The sequence below is a fragment of the Rhinopithecus roxellana genome, chromosome 17 (assembly GCF_007565055.1).
Source record: "Rhinopithecus roxellana isolate Shanxi Qingling chromosome 17, ASM756505v1, whole genome shotgun sequence".
Lineage (NCBI taxonomy): Eukaryota > Metazoa > Chordata > Mammalia > Primates > Cercopithecidae > Rhinopithecus > Rhinopithecus roxellana.
In genome coordinates, this window is record NC_044565.1 from 109,515,077 (window position 1) to 109,541,012 (window position 25,936).

The 25,936-nt window shown below is 38.7% G+C and overlaps 1 protein-coding gene across 9 annotated transcripts in view; it reads left to right on the plus strand.

Annotated features, from left to right (window-relative positions):
• Positions 1-25,936, plus strand: part of REV1 (REV1 DNA directed polymerase) — an 87,489-nt gene that overhangs the window by 16,207 nt on the left and 45,346 nt on the right. For 5 of the 9 annotated variants that reach the window (XM_030921826.1, XM_030921832.1, XM_030921831.1 and 2 more), the window contains exons 2-4: positions 7,334-7,397; positions 9,695-9,821; positions 21,961-22,129. In XM_030921826.1, coding sequence (XP_030777686.1) covers positions 7,344-7,397; positions 9,695-9,821; positions 21,961-22,129 — 350 coding nt within the window. In that variant the 5' untranslated portion in view covers positions 7,334-7,343. Of the gene's footprint in view, positions 1-4,297; positions 4,371-7,333; positions 7,398-9,694; positions 9,822-21,960; positions 22,130-25,936 lie in introns of all 9 variants that reach the window. The other 4 variants (XR_004054508.1, XM_030921833.1, XM_030921824.1 and 1 more) reach the window with 1 other exon arrangement.

Below are 25,936 nucleotides of genomic sequence, written 5' to 3' on the forward strand. Positions count from 1 at the left end.
ATACTGCTGTACAGATTTCTTGAAGTAGGCTTTTTCCCAGCTTTGCACCCCGCCTGAAGATCCCTGTCTACTGCAGCTTGCAGGTGCCTGTGGAGTGTTTGCAGCTTCAGAAGTACTTTTTTTTTTTTAAACTCTTTTTAATTGTAAGATACATGTAAAAGTTTACCATTTTAGCTGTTTTTAAGTGTATAGTTCAGTTGCATTAAGTACATTCACATTGTTGTGCAACCATCGCCACCATCCATCTCCAGAACTCTTTCATCTTGCCTGAGACTACCTGTTAAACAGTAAGTCCACCTGCAACCACCATCGCGCTATCTCTGAATTTAACTACTTTAAATACTTCATATAGGTAGAATCATACAGTATTTGTCCTTTTGTGAATTAACTTACCGTAATGGCTTCAAGGTTCATGCAAGTTGTAGCAAGCTTTGGAATTTCCTTCCTTTTAAGGCGGAATAGTATTTCATTGTATGTGAGTACCACGTTTGGTTTACCTGTTCGTCTGTGGAGGGACGCTTGGGTTGCTTCCGCCTTTTGGCTGTTGTGAATAATGCTTATTAATATGAATGTACACATAAATATCTCTTTGTGTCCCAGGTTTCAGTTCCTTTGGATATATTCTCACAAGTGGAATTACAGGATAATTGTATTTCTGAGTTTTTTAGTAACTGCCGTACTGTTTTTCTTACCAGCTGCACCATTTAAATTCCCACCAACAGGGCTCATGGAGCCCAATTTCTTCCCATCCTTATCAACACTTTTTTTTTTTTTTTAAATAGTCGCTGTCCTGCTGGGTGTGAGGTGGTATCTCAATGTGGTTTCTATTTGCATTTCCATAGTGATTAATGACACTGAACTTTTTTTGTGAAAAAAAAAAAAAAAGAAGAGTTGTTTATATTGGGAAGTGTATGAACCCCTTATCAGATGTATGATTTGCAGATATTTTCTCCCATTCTGTGGATTGCCTTTTTACCCTTTTTTGCCCTGCGATTCACAGAAGTTTTAAATTTTGATGTAGTCCAGTTTATCTGTTTTTTCCTTTTGTTACGTTTTCCCCAAGAATCATTGCAAAATCCAGTGTTGTGAAGCTTTTATGTTTTCTCCTAAGAGTTGGATCGTTTTAGCTCTTATATTTACGTCTTTCATACACTTTGAGTTTTTTTAACGTGGTGTAAAGGTCCAACTTCTTTTGCATGTGATACCCAGTTTTCCTGTCAACATTTGTTGAAAAGATTGTCCTTTCCTCATTGAAATGGTCATGAAGAAGTTCTTCTAAACACAGATGACCCTGGGTTGCATCATACCTTAAGCCAGTTTTTAACCAGTTCCTTAGTTGTCAGTAAATGCCTTAGCAGAGAATTGACAGCTCAGTAAGACAAAGAGGCGCTGAAAACAAAGAGGTGTGGAGTAGAGAGATGGCAGGGTGCCAAAGGCAAATTTCCTTCCAGCCTTGCTAGATGAGGGGTGGCCACAGGCTGCTTTCTTTGCGTTTGTGTCACATTCATGAATTATGTTATGCTGCTATAATGTGCACATTCATTCATTGCATATTCTTTGCATGTTGATTCTCACTACATTCAGCAAATATTTTTTAGATAACTATTACATAAAGATAGGATAAATCTGATTGAAATGCTTGTTCCCTGGTGCTGTAAAGAAGTAGCACTTGAACATAAATTTAATATCCTCAGCAAGGCCATTTTTATACTTCTGCAGAAAGGGTACACTCACCCGCTAGTAGTTTTGCCTTGAGAGTACACCAAACAAAGAAGGCAGGGTCATTTATAACCTGATGTGCCCACCCTACTGCTATGTCCGGTTTCCACTGGCTGGAACGGGACCTCACGTTCTGTATTTGTCCCGATTGGCTAACAGCTTAGAACTTAAAGAGACAAAGGAAGGAGGAAGTAACTTGTGGAATGCCGAGAAAGGTAAAAACACCTTCAGATAAGGAAGAGGAACAGGCTATGACCTAATGCTGACTTGGACCAGTATGTATATGTGTATATATATATGTGTGTGTGTGTGTGTGTGTGTGTATGTATATATATATGTGTGTGTGTGTGTGTGTATATATATATGTGTGTGTGTGTGTGTGTATATGTGTGTGTGTGTGTGTGTGTGTGTGTGTATATATATATATATGCCAGGGCAAGTATTTAGGCTAAATTATGGGAGCTAAGAACATAAAATACATTGATTTCTTTATTAAGGCTAACAGATGTTTAAGAATGTTAGCACAGGTCTTTGAATAAATTTTGCTTCTAAGAGAAGTTACTATTTATTCCTAATTAGATGGGGAGGAAAGTCTTTGAAGAGGAACCTCTACTTTTTACAAATGTATATGTTTATATATGACTGTAGTAATAAAGACTGATTAAAAGCCACGCAAAATCAGTTTCATTAATCAACAGATTTTAGAGTTACAGATATGTAACCATCATATTAACCCTGAACATTTGAACACGTAGTGGGAGTTTTTCTTTTTTCTTTTTTTTTTTTTTTTTTGTGACAGAGTCTTGCTCTGTCACCCAGGCTGGAGTGCAGTGGTGCGATCTCAGCTCACTGCAAGCTCCGCCTCCCAGGTTCACGCCATTCTCCTGCCTCAGCCTCCCGAGTAGCTGGGACTACAGGCGCCGCCACCTCGCCCGGCTAATTTTTTGCATTTTTAGTAGAGACGGGGTTTCACTGTGTTAGCCAGGATGGTCTCCATCTCCTGACCTCATGATCTGCCTGCCTTGGCCTCCCAAAGTGCTGGGAAATATCATATTTACATGAAAATGAATGTTCCTGGTGATAAACATCATTCTTGGGCTAGATAGTAAAATCCACCAATAACCATGGTAAAAAGAAAGCAGAATAAAGTTTAGAATGAACTGAGAGTAGTGTGTTCCAGCAGAAGATAAACATTAGGAAAAATGCATGCATAAGTGGTCTCGTATTTTTAAATAAGCATGTCCTTGATGAGACCCTTACTAGAGTTTTGAACATCCCTGTTGAGAGAGTGGAGAGAGGAAGTCTTTTGTGTAGGCATTCAGGATCCCTGGGCTCCTGGTAGACAGAGCGACTCTCCCATTGGCTTCACCTTACCTCACCTAGCTAGTTGTTACTGCTTGTTAGCACTGGGAACTGGGCATGGCTCTACTGACAGCCTATAATTTAGTTGGTCTATATAATTTGATTGAGTTTTAGCTTGTAGGTGAGTTTTAGCTTGTGAACCTTTCGAGGGTTGGGAGATTTCCACATAGGACTCTCTTGTAGAGTCACATATGGAAACAGAAAAGAACGAAGACATTTTGTACTTAGTTTTTAGTTCATTACTCTTAATTATCAGTCTTTTTCAAGTTGTTGTGCTTTTTCTTCAAGAACAATCTTGTTCAGACCCTAAACCTAAAATTCATGGGGGACAAAAAAAAAGCGTGGCTGCTAAAATTGAAGGTGGGTTTAGAGAGTGGAACCTTGCTTGCTTGCTGTTTTTACCCCCAACTCTCTTCTCCCCGCCACATCCACCCTTCATCCAGTCATGGCCCCACAAAGATTCTGCAGTCAAACTTTCTTGTTTTATAGGTGAAGAAATGTTAGGCTCAGTGCTGTTGGACTCACTCCAAATCACACTGTTAGGCAATCGTGGAACTGGGATTTGAGCCCATATCTTTTATCACCAAATCTAGTCTGCTGTTAGCATTATGTTGTAGACCATGGATAACTAACTTAAAATAACTGTGTTCCCTGTGCTATAGTTTTCAAAGGGTTTCCACATATGTAGTCTCATTCGATTTTCACTCTGTGGACTGGCAGAGTAGATTACTGTAACAGTAGTTCATGTTTATTGAAGGCGTACCCTCAATGTTAAGGATAAGGGTATTTTTGCATTCATGTATTCACCCTTCATCTGTTTTTTAAACTAATTTTTTGAAACACAGTAATTGGCTGCCCTGTTAATGCTACTGGATAAGGAGAGATTGGCAGGTTATTTTAGGTTGTGAATCACAGTTTCAGAAACCATTATCACGTTCCTCAAGGTCATCAAGTTCTGTGGAATTAAATTGGTAGCCTGGTCTGCAAGAGTGCCTCTGAAAACTAGAAGGCAATTTTTGTTTACAAGTCTAGCTTGGTAACTGGATGGTTTGTCAGTGCAGTGCAGTCACTTCTCAGGGAGTACCTTTAGTCAAGAGGACACATTGTAATTCAGGTGGTTGCTTGGAACAGGAAAAAAACTGAGGGAGTGTGTTATTTCTGAAGGATATTTCTGTCAAGTAGTGGTATCCTGATTAAATGCCCTCCTCCGTTCTAGGGAATGGAACAAAATTTAAACGGAATTTAAAGAAGCAAATCAGTCGTCTGGAGTGGAGAACTTTTCCCTGGATGTGAGTACAGAGGCATTGGCGGAGTCTGTTTTTCAAAGATCCCTGCTGAGTAGCAGAAACAGCCACTGTGCCCAGCTAATTTTCTTTTTTTTTTTTTTTTTTGAGATGGAGTTTCGCTCTTGTTGCCAAGCCTGGAGTCCAATGGTGCAGTCTCAGCTCACCGCAGCCTCCGCCTCCCGGGTTCAAGCGATTCTTCTGCCTCAGCCTCCCGAGTAGCTGGGATTACAGGCACGCATCACCATACCCGGCTAATTTTTTATTTTTAGTAGAGACAGGGTCTCTCCATGTTGGTCAGGCTGGTCTCGAACTCCCCACCTCAGCCTCCCAAAGTGCTAGGATTACAAGCGTGAGCCACTGCACCCAGCAATCTTGTATTTTTAATAGAGATGGGGTTTCACCATGTTGGTCAGACTGTACCTCAGGTGATCCACCCACCTTGGCCTCCCAAAGTGCTGGGATTACAGGTGTGAGCCCCCGTGCCTGGCCCACGATCACCTTAATCTCTTTTCAGAGATTGAAATAATGTAAGGCAGAATACAGTTTCTGCAAAGTTTGGTCTGTCTGCTTCCAATTTCTTGTTATTCGTAGGGTTCTAATACCGATTGTGGGAATCTGTATCCTTGGAAGACCCTTGGACTCTACTTTTTCTCTCTTAGCACTGTTTGTCAGAAACTTTGCCCAGTCTCTCAGCCACTCTTCTAGGATTGCCAGATATTCTCAGAGGGAAAAATAATCCGGTTTGGGGAAGAGAGGTGAGGTGGCAGATCTCTGAAGATTTTTGTCCTCTTCGGAATGTTGGCTAGTAATTTTTGACTATTTGATTTCTGGATCAATAGGAGTTTGTTGTTCATGAGTCAAGTTATTGCAAATGACGAAACGAAAATGGTCAGTCCTTCATTCTTTCCTTTTCCTTTCAAAGTTTTAAACGTTTGTCTGGAATGGTTTTGTTACTTTGGAGTTGGGGGAAAGAACCCTTAATACCTGTTTTATTTTTTGTTGTTGTTACTGTTGTTTTTGTTTTTGTATTACAACTGTGTTTCATGCTTGTACCCTCATTAAACCATCATTAAGGAATTTTATTGGCCTTGTGCATTAGGTATACAACAGACGTTAAACAACTGGAGCTCTTAAATGATTGGGCCACCACATGTATAAAATACACTTTACTCCTTTATTTACCTTTGTTTAACAGTTTAATAGCTGCCTTTAATTATCGGGGTGTGTGTTTTTAGTGTATAATGGCCAGAACTCCAAACTCTACTTGTTCCAGCAGGTGTATGGATTCAGTTTACATGTAGTCCAGAGCTGTGTGTTAATGTGTCTCCTAGATTTCCTTTAAGGGCTAAAGTCTGTTGGGATTGGACAAAGTGAGCCTCTTGAAAACAGGAGAAATATTTAACAGCACATATGGCACTTCTGGGACTTGATAATGAGCACATTGGGTATTCATGCTCCTCCTACCTTGGGACTTAAAAACAAAATCTCTCCTCAGGGTTAATCAGTTTACCGCCTTTTCTCAGAGCACCTTGCACATGCCCCTAAAACATTTGTATTATCTTGTCTCTGTTGGGACTTAACATTTTGACAACATTTCTGCATGTCTTTTAGGTATCTTTTAAGGGTGACGGTAAAAATTCAAATTGTTATAAATGTCAACACAGAAAAACTAAATCCTGCAGTATACTAAGAATAAAAATATTTAAGAAAATATCTGCTGGCTAGGCATGGTGGCTCATGCCTGTAATCCCAGCACTTTGGGAGGCAGAGGCGGGCAGATCACTTGAGGTCAGGAATTCTAGACCAGCCTGGCCAACATGGTGAAACCCCATCTCTACTAAAAATACAAAAATTAGCCAGGCGTGGTGACAGGCGCCTGTAATCCCAGCTACTTGGGAGTCTGAGGTAGAAGAATCACTTGAACCCGGGAGACGGAGGTGGTTGTGAGCCGAGATTGTGCCACTGCACTTCAGCCTGGGTGACAGAGCGAGACTTTGTCTCAAAAGAAAGAAAGAAGGAAAATATCTGCTAATGTGTGTGGGGTAAAGTGTCATGGTTTAAAGTGTTGTTAAGTAAAAAATTCTCATAGATCGTATCAGAGCTGATTTGACGTGGATAATATATAAGGCTTCATATGGTAACCATTTGATATACATGTATATAGTTAGTAGAAGAAAATTATCTAAATAGAAGTTATATTAATTTTGTTAAGGATAAATGTAGTCATATCCCAAAATGTAGCCATTTGTGTTAGAAGGTTTTGACTTTACAAGGGGTTTCATTTAGCCTCTTTTTATGAGTTATATTTTGTATTTTGCTAGCCACTAAGCCAGCTGCCACTTAATGTGAACCATCATTTGGTCATCCTAGTGATAGTATAGTTAGTTAAGTAAGTGCTGCCTTAAGGAGAATGACAGATTTAGTGTTATAGTTTATTATCAATGATAATTTTTTCTGCATCATTTTTAATTGACTTCTTCTAGGCTTTGGCAGAATATGTGAATCACACTATGCCTGAACTCTTAAGTGTCCAGTATGTAATAACAAAGACAGAGTTTAAGAGCCATACTATAGGACAACTCATGAAGGGAAATATTTTGTTAGATTATCTTATAATGGTAACAAGTAAAGTAAGCATGGCTATGTTCGTTGGATTTGGTGATGTTTTGTGTGAGTGTTAGGATTGGTGCTCAGGAATGCATAAAGATATTTTTCTATTGAATTTTAAATTTAACAGTTACAGTTTAAACATACCTGTAGGAGGGTGTTTTGTAGACAAATTTCACTTATAAAGCTGGAGAATGGAGAACTTCAGAAAAAGTTTACTTAGTATTATATTCTTGACTTTCATCAATTGGACGTTTGAATTTATTTTAATTTCTTATTTTCTTGATATTGAAATAAAATATCAATTAGGAATACATTATGTTACAAAACTGACGTATTTTTTTTCCTTCCCAATACAGAAGCTCCACCATGAGGCGAGGTGGATGGAGAAAGCGAGCTGAAAATGATGGCTGGGAAAATTGGGTGTGTTTTAAAAGAGTAAAAATAATTATGTCGAACTGTCTAGATATTTTTCATTCTTCTTTTAGTTTATAATGTGGTTTAACTTGTTTTCTAAATTGTAAATTACTTTAGACACCAAATCCTTGGGTTTTCATAATGTATTGAAAGCCTTATGATGTTTATAAACTTTATCCCCTAAGCTTTACAGGAATTTTACCCTGAGGAAGTAAATACGCCTAGTGCACAATAATTTGCTGTATGATGATTTTATTGTAGTATTGCTAATAATACTGAAAAACAGGAAAACACATAAATGTCCAATAATAGGGAATTGGTCAAATAAGTTATGTGTGTATAGTGGAGCACTGTACAGTCATTATTCAGTTTTATATATCTTAACCTGGAAAGATAACCTTGACTAAAACAATGTGTTACAAAGAAATATTTTGTGTGATTATATTTTTGTAAAACCTCTATGCTCTGAGATATAGAAATAAGCTTTGAAAACAGCACCTCAACATTTTAATGAATAGGATTATACCAGTTTTAATTTTCTTCCCTATATTTCCTGTATTTTCTGAAAAGAAACTTCATAGTGAGCATTTAATAGTTTAATAATCAGCAGAAATTATGCAGTCATTTCCATTTTGGGGAAAAAACCATGTGCTTCTAGCCACCTACAGCTTTAATTTAAAGACCTAATAATTGAAATCAAGCTTAATTATATCAAAGTTCAGGAAAAGTATAGTTGAATCCCTAGATCTGTCAAGATGTTTAGCAAAAATATTATTTTTTAATATTTATTGTGAGGTGGATGTTATCTAATGAAAGTTAATATTACTGTCAAATAGATTGATTAGATCTAGAATTTAGCCACTGGAGCATTCATTGTATTCTTACCCATGTGTAGGGAGGACTACACTGGTTTATCCAGTTGCCTCATTTTTACCTGAAATAATTCATTTTAAGCTCTCTGTATATGAGAGATAGTGGAAGCCAGTCTAAAATATGCTCTGAGGCTGGGCGCGGTGGCTCACACCTGTAATCCCAGCACTTTGGGAGGCTGAGGTGGGTGGATCACCTGAGGTCAGGAGTTGGAAACCATCCTGGCCAACATAGTGAAACCCCGTCTCTATTAAAAATATAAAAATTAGCTGGGCATGGTGGTGGGCGCCTATAATCTCAGCTACTTGGGAAGCTGAGGCAGGAGAATCTCTTGAAGCTGGGAGGCAGAGTTTGCAGTGAGCTGAGATTGCACCACGGCACTCCAACCTGGGCGACAACAGCAAGACTCTGTCTCAAAAACATAAAATGAAGTATGCTCTGAGACCACTTGTCAAATTTGTAATTGGCTTAAACTTTGGTGTTACTTGCTCAATTATGTACATAAGAACAATATTTTGTGATATTATTATTATTACTATTTTTTGAGATGCAGTTTTGTTCTTGTTGCCCAAGCTGGAGTGCAATAGCACAATCTCAGCTTTTTTGCAACCTCCACCTTCTGGGTTCAAGTGAGTCTCCTGCCTCAGCCTCCCAAGTAGCTGGGATTACAGGCTTGCGCCACCACGCCCGGCTAATTTTGTATTTTTAATAGAGACGGGGTTTCACCATGTTGGTCAGGCTGATCTCGAACTCTCGACCTCAGGTGATCTGCCCTCCTTGGCCTCCCAAAGTGCTGGGATCGCAGACGTGAGCCACCGTGCCCAGTTGGTATTATTATTATTGACCTAGCTTTTTTTAAAAGTAACTTTTATAATCATAAGAATGTAATAAAGTTAAAATGAGTTGATAGAGGGAAAATTCTTCTTTGACCTACCTGTTTGTTTGTTTGTTTATTTATTATTTTTTGAGATGGAGTCTTGCTCTGTCACCCAGGCTGGAGTGTAGTGGTGCCATCTTGGCTCACTGCCACCTCCACCTCCTGGGTTCAGGCAATTCTCCTGCCTCAGCCTCCTGAGTAGCTGGGATTACAGGTGCTGGGCACCGCACCTGGCTGATTTTTGTATTTTTAGTAGAGACAGGGTTTCACCATGTTGGCCAAGCTGGTCTCAAACTCTTGACCTCAGGTGATCCACCTGCCTCGGCCTCCCAACGGTGGCTCCTTACAGGTGTGAGCCACTGTACCTGGCCCAACCTTCCTGTTTTACTTACGGCCTTGCCTGTGGTTTACGTTTATGAGGTCGTCATTATGTTCTGATCACTAGCACAGAATAAGGTCCATTTATTTAGTTTTTAAAATATAGCTTTTATATTTTTCAAAAAAGGGGGGATTAAATGTAACCTTTGTGATTGGTTTACCTTTTCTTTAATTCTAGGGTGGGTATATGGCTGCCAAGGTCCAGAAATTGGAGGAACAATTTCGATCAGATGCTGCTGTGCAGAAGGATGGGGCTTCATCTACAATTTTTAGTGGAGTTGCCATCTATGTTAATGGATACACAGGTTGAGTACTTTTTACTTAACCCTATTTTGGCATGTATTTTTATTAGGATTAAGAATGATTTGTTTTAAAATTCTATTTTTACTCATTTATTATAAATAAATGATTATAAGATGATAAAAAAAATCATCTGCTTAGATACTTCTTTTTCCTTTCCATGTTGCTTTTACCTGCCGTTGTCTTTAACTTTTATCAAAGTACGTAGTTTCAAAAAGTCACATGAGGTTTAAAATGTGTAAGCTAACAGGGAAATTACTGCATATGGGTAGTAGGACTTGTAAACTGTGAGCTTCACTGTAGGTCCATTTCATTGGTAACTCTCTAGATGTCATTATCCATAGGTCCTTTAGGGTAGGGTGGTGTGTGGGTGTGTGTCAGTGTCAGATTTCCTAGAGAAGAATCTTTTACTCTCTTGTCTGGAGAAGAGTGTAAACTGCCAGCATTTGGGTCACCAAGCAGGGAAGGAAAGGACCTGAATTCTCACAGTTTAGGAAGTAAAATTTCACTTAATCTCTCTATTCATTTTTTCATTCCTGCCTCCTCCCCACCAGCTGTGCCTGTTGTCATTGAGTCCGGTATCTGGAGGGGGTAGTGTAGTCTTTATTCTTGGTGAACGAGGAAAGAAATCTGTGAATTATTTGTCTGTTGCACAGTTTCAAGGATGAATTTATCCACACATCCACTTTTGAAGGTGCCTGTGTCTTTATTTCATGACTTTCTCTTTGTTTTACTGGCAACAGGCAGCTTCTTTCTGAGCTTCCATATGGCCAGCTTCAGTTTTATCTTTCTCTGAACTGTAAAGTCATTTAGCACTTGTCCGTTAGTTATCAGGTTTTCTGCCTAAAATTTTCTCTTTATTTTCTTGGGGATTCTTCTCCTTATTATCATTTCATTGTACTTTTTGAAGTGAATGGCTGTAAATATTTGTGTCAGTCTGTTGCATATTGCCCTGTCCCCTTCTCAGCTGGCTGATACCTGCTGTCTTTCAGGTCTCCGTGCCTCACTTCCCCTTGATAGTTTGACCCTTCCTACTGGTTTAGTTGACTTGTGCTCTTCTGGAGCTACGGCTGCCTGAGTGATTCTGCATCTTAGAGTTCTTTAGACCTTTCCTTAGTTGTCTGTTTACTGGATGAGAACTGGAGCTACATTTTCATCACTGTGTCCTTGGTACCTCTACAGTGACTGGACACAGTCATTCAGGACATATTTATTGAATTGGAGTTAAGTATTAATTAACTGGTACATTTATCTGGTTTAGTAAGAGAAGAGTGTGTTGCTTGTAATTAAGGGTTTTATTAGACATCATTGATGATGAGTTTAGTCTAAGAATGTCACCTCAAAATAAATGCTGGTATAGCATTGGGAAGTTCACATGCAGAAAGCTTGTAACTTTTCTCCGTAGGTAGGTATCCTGACAAATTCAAGCGCTGTGGACTTCTGAGGTGCGCTATGAAAAATTAAAAATGTTAATGAAAACAGGTAGGCATTGCTTCTTATGTTAGCCAGTCATGGAAGTCTCCAGTTCAAGCGAGCACCCTTATTCACATAGGAGGAAGAAAAAGAGATTCTTTGTGTGAAGGAGGAAAAATGAATATTGTACTAATCACTTTTTTGATTGAGAATCTGGAATTCTAAATCTGCTTTTATCACTAATTTTTGTAACTGTAAAACATTTTCTGTTTGGATTTATTATCTCTATCCTTTTCTGTAGGATAGAGATGATATTTTTGCTCTCGTTATTAAGATTTCATTATAATTGTACAAATAAAGTTCCATTATGCTGAATTTCACAGAGACATCCAAACTGTGGTGCTATAAAATAACTGTATTTTTAGAAAAATTCAGTTTTAGTGAATACAACTTTATAGATAAAACAGCATTAACAATTAGCAAGTTAAGAATGACTCTTTAGATGCAGTAAGACAAGTTGGGGGTGCTATTTTGTTTTTATCTTTATTTCACAGTTTGAGGCTTACTGGTCAGCTATTTTGTAGAATGCCTAATATATATATATATGTGTATTTTTTTTTTAATTGTATTATCTGTCTTCTCCATTAGCATGTAAGCACCAAAGCTACAGGCTTTGTCAGTTTTCTTCATTGCTATTGTGAAAGAAAGTTCTCAGGCCGGGCACGGTGGCTCATGCCTATAATCCCAACACTTTGGGAGGCTGAAGCGGGTGGATCACAAGGTCAAGAGATCGAGAGCATCCTGGCCAACATGGTGAAACCCCATCTCTACTAAAAATACAAAAATTAGCTGGGCGTGGTGATGCGTGCCTGTAGTCCCAGCTACTCGGGAGGCTGAGGCAGGAGAATCGCTTGAACCCAGGAGGTGGAGGTTGAAGTGAGGCAAGATTGCGCCAGTGCACTCCAGCCTGGCGACAGAGTGAGACTCCCTCTCAAAAAAAAAAAATAGAAAGTTATCTGAAAAGGAATTTGGAGGAAAGAGACTTCATTCCAGTGAACAGTTTGCAAACCTGGGAGTTGCAGCTTTCACTGTAAAAGAAGGTGTGGTCCTTTCTTGTTGATTCTTAACCCTGCTCCACGCAGACTTTAATAATCCAAGTTTTCTTGATGCCTTTAAAGCTCCCCGTTCTGCCATCTGAGCCTCTCATGATTTTGTGGTCTGTGTCCCTTCCAACCCAGTTAACTTTGAACTTGAACTTGGAGAGAAGACCCTCTGATAGTTCACCTGTCAACCTATTCGTCCCTCCACCTGGACCCAAAAATGTTTTTTGCTTGTTAAGATTGACTTCTTTGCCTTCTATCCTTTTTGTTTGTTTTGTTTGTTTCTTTGTTTTGAGATAGGGTCTCCCTCTGTCACCCAGGCTGTAGTGCAGTGGCACTATCACGGCTCACTGCAGCTTCAACATCAGCTTCAAGCCACCCTCTCTCCTCAGGCTCCCAAGTAGCTAGGACCTCAAGTGTGTACCACTATGGCCAACTAATTTTTAAATTTTTTATAGAGGTGAGGTCTTGCTGTATTTCCCAGGCTGATCTGAAACTCCTAAGCTCAAGCGATTCTTCTGCCTCAGCCTCCCAAAGTGTCAAGATTACAGGTATGGGCCACCATGCCTGGCCCATCCATTTTTTAAATTCAAATTTTTTTTTTTAGATAATTGTAGATTCACTTGCAGTTGTAAGACAGCACACAGTGATACTGTGAACCCTTTACCCAGTTTCCCCAAATGGTAACATCTAATAAACTAGCAAACAGTATCACAACTAAGGAAGTGATACTGATGCAGTTAATATACAGAACATTTCCACACTACAAAGGTCTTTCATGTTACTCTTTTATGGTCACACCCACTTCTGTTCTCTGCCTTTCCTTAACTCCTGGCAACCACTAATCTGGTCTCCATTTTTATAATTTTGTCATTTCAAGAATGTTATATAAATAAAACATACAGTATATAACCTTTTGGGTTTGGCTTTTTTCACTGAGCATAAATTGTCAGGTCATCAAAATTGTTGCCTTTTTTATTGTTCAGTTATATTTCATAGTGTGGATGCGTATGTTAACCTTTCATCCGTTAGGGACATCTGAGTTATTTCTTGGTAGGCTATGAACATTTGTGTATGAGTTTTTGTATGAATACAAGAGTACAGTTGTTGCTTCCCGTAATAGTTACGTCTTTAGTTTTTGTAAGAAACTGCCAAACTGTTACCCAAAGTGGTTATACTATTTTATACTCCCACTAGCCTTGTATGAGGGATAAACTTTCTTTGCATCCTTGCCTGCATTTAGTGGTTTTCATTTTATCCATTTTAATAGATGGTGTTGTATCTCTTTGTGATTTTAATTTACATTTGCCTGGTGGCTAATAATGTTGAACATTCTTTCATGTGTTTATTTCTCATCTTTACATCATCATTGGTGAAACGTTTGTTTCATTTTTTTTTGCCCATTTTCTAATTGGATTTAGTATTTTTTACTGTTTAGTTTTGAGATTTCCTTACATATTCTAGATACTACTGCTTTGTCATAAAAGTGGTTTGCAGATATTTTCCCCCAGTCTGTAGTTTTTCATCCTCTTGAAATGGTCTTTTGCAGAACAGGGTTTTTAATTTTGATGAGATCTGGTATGTCGATCTTTCCTTTTACGGATTGTGCTTGCAAGTCTAAGAACTTGTCGCTTTGGTGCTAGATCCCAAATATTTTCTTCTTTATTTTTAAATTCTATAGTTTTATGTTTTACATTGAAGTTCATGTTTCATTTTGAGGTTTTAACATATTGTGTGTGTGTGTGTATTTCTGATTGTTTCAGCACAGTCAGTTGGGCATATTTGGGTGGATCTGTTTCTGGGTTCTCTGTTCTCTTCCATTTATGTTTGTGTCTGTTCCTTCACCAGTACCACACTATATCAAATACTGTACCTATGTGGTAAGCCTTGATATCAGGTAGAGTGATTGCTTTCACTTGTTTCTTCTTTGTCAAGATAGTTCTGGCTATTCTAGGACCTATGCCTCTCTCTTTTTTTTTTTTCTTGAGACAGGGTATCACTTTGTCACCCAGGCTGGAATACAGTGGCGTGATCTCAGCTTACTGCACCCTCTGAGCCTCCCTGGCTCAAGCGATTCTTGTGCTTCAGCTACCCGAGTAGCTGGGATTACAGGCACATGACATGACGCCCTGCTCATTTTTTGTGTGTTTTTAGTAGAGATGGGGTTTCGCTATGTTGGCCAGGCTGGTCTCGAACTCCTGACCTCAGGTGATTTGCTTGCCTCGACCTCCCAGAGTGCTGGGATTACAGGCATGAGCCAGTGCACCTGACTTGTATAAATGTTAAAGTAAGTCATTTATCTACAAAATACCTTGCTGGGATTTTGATAGGAATTACATTAAACCTGTAGATCAGTTCGGGGAGAATTGGCACCTTTACTATGTTGAGTTTTCTAGTTTACAGACCTTACATCCCATTTTATTTTACTTTAGTTGGTTGAACAGATATATTTTGGATGCTGCTTGTGGGTTAGGAACTTATGTTTGAAAAGAGATAGCAGTTGATGGAGAACGTAGATTTTGTGATGGAAAAGTAGTCTCCAAGCCTTAGACATGAACAGAGGAAGGTGAGTGCCAACACAGAAGAGCGGAAACAGTTGCCTTTGGGAGTGGCAGTGAATACTTCATAAAGGAATTGAAATGTTTAGTGTGGTCTTAGATAAACAGGCATTTTCCAAATGAAAATGGGGAAAGACATTCTAGTCCTAATTCTAACCTACATTTTCAGCCTCATGTTCTTAAATTTTGCTCAACAAGATTACTCTGATATTCTAGATTTGTCTTTTTACTTTTACAGTTCTGTATTTCTGTTTGTTCTTTTGCCTCTGAGGAAAAACTCCTTCCCTCCTCACTTCTGTGAACTGGAATTATGTTCATTCATTAAGATCCAGATAAAGTTAGGTTTTGCCTCCTTCCCTGTCTAAGCCAGTCCATAGTAGTAGTATTTTATATAGAGAGATATATAGTTAATAGCATTATTGCTAGAAACATTTATTTTGACACCTGGTTTTTGTCTTGTGTTGTTAGGTCTTAATTCTATATTAAGTTCTTTGGCGTTAGGAAGCCTGTTTGATGTGTAGTAATCCCTTGCCAAACTTGGATTAGAGATAACACCTCAGGGCCTTAAATTTGCTGTTCGTTCTGCTTCCTCAGGTCTTCATCATTCACATCTCTGCTCAAAGGTTACCTTTTTACGAGACCGTCCCTGACTTCGCCTATCTAAAACAGGTGTACTTTGCCCTCCAGTCGCTCTCTAACCCTTTATCTAACTACTTCTTCATTGCATTTATTTGCACCTAAAATGGTATTACTTGCATGACTGGCTTTTGTCTCCTCCGTGGAATACAAGTGCTATCACGGGGCGCAGACTTGAGTCTTGTTCATTGCCGTATCTCCAGCGCCTGGAACCTTGCCTGGCACATTGTAGATGCTCAATAAACATTAGTTGAGTGAATAAATAAATAACAGGTTTTGTATTTGTACATCAGAATGTTAAAATATTTTCACTCAGATGCTAAGTCAACTCAGTCTTAAGGAATGGGCCACATTTGAGGCCTGAATTGTAATCTCTGGGAGGTAGGCTCTGGGCATGTTTATTTTTGTGAAGCTGCCTGGGGGAGTCAGTGCTTCAGACCTAGTGGACAGTGGTTGCACTCTACTGGTGTGAGATTGGGACAGTTCATATGGAAAGAGGTGTTCAGGTTATTTTCTGCTTCCTTTAGTACATGGGTAAAAGACCAGGTCTATTGATTTTGGCACTGCTGAAGTTTGTGAAAAAGCAGATGGGGCAGGTGACAGGGCGGACAAGTACTTTAGCACAATTCACAAATGAAACAAGGGAATATGCAAGTGTAACAGACTTACATTTCAAGTGATAGGGATTTGTTTGAAAGCTGACAGCTTGCATGAATGTTTTCTAAACATACAAATGTGGTGATTCAGGAGAGGATTCTCTTTAATGTTGACAAGTCTGAATTTTTGGAAATAAATGCCTCCCAGATACTCTTTTGTATGGATATATATCTCTCCTTCCATTTCCTTGTAAGACTCTGATCCTATAGATCAGAGATGGAGGAATTGAACCTCTGACATAGGAGAAGACTTACTGTATTAATTTTTGCCACCTCCTGTAATTTTGCCTAGTACCTAATGTGAAATTTGCACCTAGTTGGTACTCAAAGATTTGTTCCCTAAGCATTTGAAACTTTTCTTCAGTTTTTGTTTGGCTGAGTGTATCTGTGGCTTCTAGTTGATTGTGGTGACTTTGTTGGTAAGTCTGAGGTAGTTAGGGGAGAGAAGAGTCAGAGAGTAAGTATCACTGCTGCAGAAACTGAGGGACAGGAGTCCAAAGACAGAAGGGTGTGCACAGTAAGTTTTCTCTGTTTCCTCATCAATAAGTTATCTTTTCTAATTCATAAGATTGTGAAACTCAGATGAAGTGATGATGGTCTTGCTATGGTAGGACCAAAGGAGGTATAAGCAGCTATTCACCTCACTTTTTTCTGTGATTTATATAGCACAGCCAACAATTAAGTTCTTTGGATATGCAGGCTGAAATGGTGCTTATAGTAAATGTTTTCTCAATAGGAATCTAGCTAGGAAAGCTTTTGTGCAAGATTTAAAATTTTTGTTTATAGAATTTGTTTTAACCAGTTGAGCAACACTTTCTATAGGCTGGACCTACAGACATGAAAGTGGTCTTCATATGACTGTTTTGATGTTAGGTGGTGACATTTGCCATTGTGACATTTTACTTGTAGAGCTTTAGGCCTAAATGTGGGCTAAATTGTGGTCCTTGTATATGGCTTTTACTTTTACTGTGCTTTCTATTGTGTGTCCCTATGTCTGGTTTTAGTTAAACCTCAAATTTAGTTGCATATAGAATGTTCTGCAAAATAAAACTAATAGTAGGAGTATTGTGGAATTTTATTTATTTATTTATTTATTTATTTAAGATAAGCTCTGTCGCCCAGGCTAGAGTGCAGTGGACTGATCGTAGCTCACTGCGGCCCCAAACTCCTGAGCTCAAGGGATCTTCCTGCCTTAGCCTTCTGAGTAGCTGGGACTAGAGGTGTGTGCCACCACAGCTGGCTAATTTTTGGATTTTTTTTGTTTTTTGAGATGGAGTTTCACTCTTGTTGCCCAGGCTGGAGTGCAATGGTGCGATCTTGGCTCACTGCAACCTCTGCCACCCAGGTTCCAGTGATTCTCCTGCCTCAGCCTCCCAAGTAGCTGGAGGTACAGGCATATGCCACCACATCCAGATAATTTTGTAATTTTAGTAGTGACGGGGTTTCTCCGTGTTTGTCAGACTTGGTCTTGAACTCCTGACCTCAGAGGATCCACCTGCCTCGGCCTCCCAAAGTGCTGGGATTACAGGCTTGAGCCACCGTGCCCAGCCTGTTTTGTTTGTTTTTTGTTTTTGTTTTTGATTTTTTGGGGAATTTTTTTTTTTTTAATTTGGGATATTGCTGTGTTGCCTAGGTTGGTCTCAAACTCATGGCCTCAAATGATCCTCCTGCCTCAGCCTCTCAAATCTTTCAGATTACAAGCATGAACCAGGAGATCGAGGTTATAGTGAGCTATGATAGAGCCATTGCAGTCTAGCCTGGGTGACAGAGCCAGACCCTGTCTCTAAATAAAAAATAAAAATGAAAAGAACAATGAAGAGAAAAGCACTCACTGTAACATTTCAAAACAGTGACATCAATTGTAAAAATTTGGAGGATAGAATTTCCCTGAATCTAGTTTTGTTTTGTTTAGATTTTTTTTTTTTTTTTTTTGAGACAGAGCCCTGCTCTGTTGCCCAGGCTGGAGTGCAGTGGCATGATCTTGTCTCACTGCAACCTCCGCTTCCCGAGTTCAAGGGATTCTCCTGCCTCAGCCTCCCAAGTAGCTGGGACTACAGGCGCATGCCACCGTGCCCAGCTAATTTTCGTATTTTTAGTAGAGATGGGGTTTCACCATGTTGGCCAGGATGGTCTCAATCTCTTGATCTCGTGATCTGCCGCCTTGGCCTCGCAGAGTGCTGGGATTACAGGCGTGAGCCACTGCACCTGGCCGCATAACTTTTACTATATGCAAGATACTTTTCTCAGTAATTTATAATTTTTAGCTCTTAATTCCCACAGAAGTCCTTTGAGGCATTATTATTATCCCCAATTTACATGTGAGGAAACTGAAGTTCGGAGAAGTTAAATAACTTGCCTAAAATCCACGTAACTAGCAAGTGATGGAGCCGGGATTTCACCTTAGTCATTCCCGCTTTGGAGTCTGTCCTCTTAATACATTGTATGGCCTCTCTGATTTGTAAGTGAGTGAATAAGTGTTTTGAGATTTTAAGTATTGATACCACTTGTACTCCACTTTCGCTGGAGGATGGATTCTAGGCAGGATTCTGATGCATTGAGGATGTTAATGAATTGAGCACCTGCTTTGTGTCAGGGATATGAAAGTGCTTGACAGACAAGGTTCCTGCCTTCAAAGAGCATATGTTTCGGGGGGAATCTGACAGTAAACAAGTAAACAAACAGACATGGTAATTTCATGGTAACAGAGTATCAGTGCTATGGAGAAAGTTAACTGTTACAGTACATTGCAGGGATGGGTTCTGTAGGCAGTTTGTCACACAGTGTTTAATGTCATAGCTTTCATGGTTGGATATTATCTCCCCATTTTTTTTTCTTTTTTCCATTTATTTCTTTTCTTTTCTTTTCTTTTATTGTTTTGTTTTTTTTAGACTGGCTCTGGCTCTGTCACCCAGGCTGGAGTGCAGTGGTGCAGTCTCAGCTTACTACAAACTCTGCCTCTCTGGCTCAAAGTATCCACCTCAGACTCCCTAGTAGCTGGGACTACAGGCACACACCACCACCCCTGGTTAATTTTTTTCCATATTTTGTAGAGATAGGGTCTCACTTTGTTGCCCAGGCTGGTCTTGAATTCCAGAGCTCAAGCAAGTCTGCCCGCCTTGGCCTCCCAAAGTGCTGGAATTACAGATATGAGCCACTGTGCTTGACTCTCAATTTTTTTTTCTAATTAACCCATCTGCTGAATTAAAGGAGAGTGTAAAATACAAAAATGAATTTATTATGCAAATCTGCAGTTATCGTGTTATGTTCCTTTGGACTTGTAATAAGGAAGTATGTTCTAGTATTAAAGAAATAGAACCAGAGAGAAATACTGCTCTAAAAATTAAAAAAAAAAAAAAAAAACAAAATAGGGTAGCTTCCAGCTACCATACACGCCAAGAGTTAGCATGCCAGGCTGTTGGGCCTGACAAAGTGGTCCCTGGCCGCTGTCCATAGTGCACTATTGGCAGGTCTGTTTTTGTTGAAGCTTTGGGCCACCATGTGCCAGCCTATGTATGTTGTCTTCTGTCATTTTTTTTTTTTTTTTTGTAGAATCTAGGGCAGGATCCTGAGGTCATATACATTACTCGAAAGGAGTTCTAGTGTGATCGTAATTTATAATAACAGCAGTTTTCATGTTGAGTGCCTTCTACGTGCCAGACTCATTTCATGGTAACAGCTTTGTTTATGGAGAAAGAGGAGAAAGCCTAAAGAAGTTAAACAACTTCTCCAAAGTCACACAACTCAGAAGTGTGAAAACTAAGATTAAGCTCAGTTCAGTCTTACTCCATAGTTTATATGATCTTACCTTTTAACTAGATTGGTTTTCATGCACCACTTCACACTGAAGAATATGTAAGAGCTTTCAAAAGTGAACTTCAAAGAGCCCTCTTCACTTCATCCAGTAGAAGGGCAATGTATTTTCCAGTTCCAAATTTCTGGAGTAATTAGTTTTCAAAGAGCAGCTAGTAGAGGGGGGAGTACTTTATGAGTATGTATATGGAAAGTTAATGTGTTCTTGACATGTCTTTTTATTTGGTAAAGGACAGCCATTTTCTCTTTAAGTCATTAAATAGAATTAGTTTAGGAAAGTTACAGATTAACTTGCAAATTAATTTTTTAGATTTCTGTGACTTCATTGGATTTGGTGCCCATATTAATGCATTATAATATAGCCTTTAATTTGATATTTCTCCCTGTTACTTTATAAGATCAGCCAGGTTCTTTAATATTAGAGAAAGAAACTGAACTGTAGACTCCTGATTAATTTTCACTGTTTTACTTTAAATCACTCTGATGCTATAGTTCAGTTTTTAACTTAACCTTAACCCTGAAAACTTCCATTATTAATTTTGAATTCGTTTTGTTTAAAAGGATGCTTTTAAATCTCTTCATATGACATGCCCATTTTGGTAGCTACTAGTAACATGCGTTAAGCGCTTGAAATACAGCTATTCTAAATTGAGATGTGTTGTAAATGTAAAATACGCACTGGATTCCAGAGATTTAAGAATACAATAGAATGTAAAAATCTCGTATTTTTTCTATTGATTACATGTTGAAATAATATTTTGGATATATTGGGTTAAATAAAATTAATTTCACCTTTTCACTGTAATGAGGTTACTAAAAAATTTTTATGTGGCTTGCATTATATTTTCTGCTGAATAGTGCTAATATTTGTAATCAGTAATGTCAAATTCTGTGCTGTAAAATTTAGACAAACCTAGTATGTCTGTATGTGCTGTGAGTATTTTATCTTCTAGAAACTAAAGCTCACCTAATTATTGTCATAATGAAAATGTTTATTTAAATACTTGGACCTATATTGCTTGGGATTAAGCTTGGGATAAGCCACATGTGGAAACGCCTGGGTACAGCTGTTGTTGGGGGAGGTGTGAGTTAGAGCATTCATTAAGATGATAGGTGAAAGGAAGAGAACAGTGATGATTAATGTGATGCTAATAATGCAGGTCATAATATGACTTTAGTGAATCAGACATTTCTTTTTAGGGGGAAGCATAAGTCACATTGCTTCTTTAAAATATTTTCTTAAAATATTTCCAGTATTTAAGACATTTAAGATATTTTCTGTAGTTTTATTAAGAATAAATCATTTGAAACAAAATTGAAGAAAAAAATGGTGTGTCTTGGTTTGCAATCTTTTTTGTATTGCTGGACTTTATTTTTTGGCCTTTATGAAATTTCATATTAGGGAACTGGATATTTACTATTCGATTAAGTTTTAAGATATTTTCTTAAATAAAAATAAAAATCATAAAGCTTTCTAGAAGTAAAATCTAATAAGCCCTACAGTAAGTCTCCTTTATAGTAAGTATGAGTAAGTATTATTTATCTGACTCCTCTTGTATAGTCTGGAGGAGCTGAAGGATTAGTCTTTGTAAAATGATTCATAAATGGGTTTATAGTTAATTTTTATAAACAATATCAAGGTCATATGCTAAGTAACGTCAAAAATGTAAAAATATTTGTTCTGTTATTAGTGTTTGATTCATTACTTGAGGTCCCTATTTGCTCTGCTAGGCACTTCTTAGATGTTTTTGTATTAGTTGGCTGTCTGGCAGCTAGGAAAGGAGGATGTACTAAAGCAACATAGCTTTCTCACTTTGTAATTTACCTCCCAGCTTTGTTTACCTGGCAGCACAGCCAAGGAGAAGGTGAACCAATGACATTCTTAAAGTTGACCTATTAAAGGAGTTATTCACTAGGGTTCTACTTTCTTACATGTAAGACTCTTAATATATTTTAATATAAATTTTGCAGATCCTTCTGCTGAGGAATTGAGAAAACTAATGATGTTGCATGGAGGTCAATACCATGTATATTATTCCAGATCTAAAACAACACATATTATTGCCACAAATCTTCCCAATGCCAAAATTAAAGAATTAAAGGGGGAAAAAGTAATTCGACCAGAATGGATTGTGGAAAGGTAAGTTTAATTTTTTATTAAATTTAATTAATAAGTTTTTAAAGTTGGAATACTATTTATTTATTTATTTATTTATTTGAGACAGGGTCTCACTTTGTTGCCCAGGTTAGAGTGCAGTGGTGTGATCACTGCTCACTGAAGCCTCCACCTCCCAGGCCCAAACAACCCTTCCACTTCAGCCTCCTGAGTAGCTGGGACCACACGCATGCGCCACCACACCTAGCTGATTTTTTGTATTTTTTGTAGAGATGGGTTTCACCGTGTTGCCCAGACTGGTCTCAAACTCAAGCAGTCCTCCAGCCTTGGCCTCCCAAAGTGCTGCAACTATAACCACTGTGCCTGGCCTTTTTATTTCTTTTATAAGTATGTAACTAATGTATTGCCTCCTAATTGACAGGGTGAAAAATAATGTCTTAACACTGCCCTTTAACTTCATGTTGATAATACTATAGCCTAGGATTTGGCATCCTAACAAAAGTAGCATGTTAATGTTTTTGCCAGGAGTTAGGGGTGATGACTCAGGAAAGTGTCAGGAAGCAGTTATTGGAGAAGGTGGATCAAGCATGTTATTCAACAAATATATGTGCACGTCCTACAGACTAGGCAGTGTTCTGTGTTCTTGGGAAATAACAGTGAACAAAGCAAAGATCCCTTCACTACCTCATGGAGTTTATATTCTGTTGGGAGAGAAAGAATGAGTAATGTATGAGTAAATTATACCATGTTGCCTATTACATGGGTTTTTAGCATATTAATACATCAAGATAATGTGGACTTAGAATGTTAGGAGTAGGGGAAAAGGAGGGAGTACAGTTTGCAGTATTATTTACTGTTTTTTAATGATTATATTGTGGTTCTCTGCTGTCGGTTTGGAAGTAATTGTAAATCAGTGGTGGCCATTCGTACTGACTTCCTAAGTTTAAATACGTTATCTGAAACCTTGGGGATGAGCCAAAACTTAAGTGGTTTATATTTTTAAATGACATGAGGTACACAATACATATGAGCAATTGCTGATTATTATAAAGATAGAATTAAAATAGTAATTTTATGTATGGATAGATTATAATCAGTATATGAGAAATTGCTTATCTTTTTAAGTCAGTTGCTGAATTTTTTTTCTGGTTCTTTTACTAATTATAACACCCTCCATTAACTGTTCCACAAGTTATGTATTAACTCAGTTCTTTTGTATAGTGTATTTAGCTGCATAAATTCACAGAGAAGCAACATGGTGGAAAAGGCTGCACCTGGGCTCTGGAGACATTCTTGGCTTCACATCCAAACTCGGCAGTCCAGTATCCATGTAACCTGGTATAATTTTAGAAACTTTATGCTTGGCCGGGTGTGGTAGCTCACGCCTGTAATCCTAGCACTTTGGGAGGCCGAGGTGGGCGGAGACCAGCTTGGCCAACATGGTGAAATCCCGTCTGTACTAAAAATACAATTAGTTGGGGGGGTGGTGGCTTACGCCTGTAATCCCAGTTACTTGGGAGGCTGAGGCAGGAGAATCACTTGAACCCAGGAGATGGGAGGCCCCAGTGAGCTGAGATGGCACCACTGCACCAGCCTGGGTGACAGAGAAAGACTCCGTCTCAGGAAAAAGGAAAAAAAAAAAACTTTATGCAGTCACTCAGAACCTTGTTTCCTCATTTGTGAAAGAAGGCAAATATCTACCTGCTGTGGTTATGTGAGAAATAAAAATTGTTTGTACAACCTGGCACAGTGCCTGGCATGTTGTAGAGGTGTAATATATAAGAAGCTCCTGTTACTATCTTATTTTTATTCTGTAACATTAGCAATTAGAAAATTCCAAAAATTCAGAAGTATATTACTACCTCTAGAAAGTCAAATATATTGGCTGGGCACGGTGGCTCACACCTTTAATCCCAGCACTTTGGGAGGCCAATGCAGGCGGATCACGAGGTCAAGAGATCGAGACCATCCTGGCCAACATGGTGAAACCCTGTCTCTATTAAAAATACAAAATTAGCTGGGCGTGGTGGCGCGCGCCTGTAGTCCCAGCTACTCGGGAGGCTGAGGCAGGAGAATTGCTTGAACCTGGGAGGTGGAGGTTGCAGTGAGCCAAAGGTTACAATGAGCCAAGATTGCATCACTGCACTCCAGCCTGGTGACAGAGCAAGACTCTGTGTCAAAACAAAACAAAAAAAAAGAAGTCAAGTATATTTTGCATATTAAGAATTTTTTAAACTTTTAGGGATAAAGTCAAACCCTATAACATCCTACTGATTCCTTCCTTTACACTGTGATCTCATGACCTAACCACTGTCTATCAGTGATATAGTATTGATTAAAATGGCTTTTACGGATGTGTCTCTTCAGAGGACTTGTTCTCAGTATATGAAGTTGGATCACTCAGAGTTGAGCTGTGTTGTCACTAGGGCTAGAGTTTTTAATCTGGGAGCAATAGTTAGGCTTTGGAGGGAATGGGGGATTTCTGTGAACAGGAGGAGAGTCGAGGGGAAAGGGCTGTTGCTGGAGGGTTTTGATTTATGTAGAAAATGGTGTTTTCCGGCCGGGTGCGGTAGCTCACACTTGTAATCCCACCACTTTGGGAGGCCGAGGTGGGTGGATCACAAGGTCAGGAGTTCAAGACCAGCCTGGCCAATATGGTGAAAGCCTATCTCTACTAAAAATACAAAAATCAGCCAGGCGTGGTGGTGGGTGCCTATAATCCCATCCACTCAGGAGGCTGAGACAGGAGAATTGCTTGAACCTGGGAGGTGGAGGTTGCAATGAGCCGAGATCACGCCATTACACTCCAGCCTGGGTGACAGAGTGAGACTCCATCTCAAAAAAAAAAAAAAAAGAAAAGAAAATGCTGTTTTCCATTACAGTTGAGTTTTTTGCATGTTTTCTTTTTGCCAAATGCAGCTAGGGAGATAATAAGATAGAAAAAGCAACTTAGATAATACATTTTAAAATTCACTTTAATGGATTTTATCTTAGTGTGGACTGAGGCTTAATCGTTTGTCTTTAAGAGTGACTTTGGACAGCATGATTGTATATCCTATTGGCCTCATTTTGTATTTGAGGAGACAGGGCCAGTAGGGTTCACTGACTTGCCAAAGAACAGAGTACGTTTTAGAGTCCAGGTGTTCTGAATCCTGTCTGTGTCCTCCTTTACCATTAGATTAAGCTTGTTATAGATGGCCCATGGGGAAATGGATCAGTGTTGGCATATGTCTTAAATGCCAGGAGTCCATTATGTCATTGTAACATGGAATCCTTTTGGTTAAATTATGGCACTGTTTTTATTCACACTCTAATCCCTGGTTGATCTCTTCTTAGCTGTGTTTTAATGAGATTTTATTATACTTAAAAATACATACTATTCTGAATAATTAGTTTTTGTTTTTATTCGAGCAGTTTGAAAAGAAACTGCCACTTCTAAGTATGTGGGGTGTTGCTTTCATTTCAGTTCCCTGATGTCTATATGTCAGTAGAACTGAGTTAATGTAGGCATAATCACTGTATTATAGGGCCCTGACTTTGAAGAGGCAAGGGAGTCCTTTAATGAGGAGCCTGTGTACATTTAAAGTCTGAAATTATTTTACTAAACCCTTTGTTTGTAAATCTCAAACTTGTACATGTATTGAAAGTACAATTGTATAAGAAAGTGTATTGAAAGTAATGGTTTTAAAAATTTTTGTCACAGTCTTTGTCTTGAGACAATTTTACATTGAAATTTGAAATGTGGAATAGATGAGAAGCTGCTATGACATACCCCACTGGCCCATCAAGCTTGAGGAGTGTCATGGAGCGTAATTTAAAAATACTGTCCTA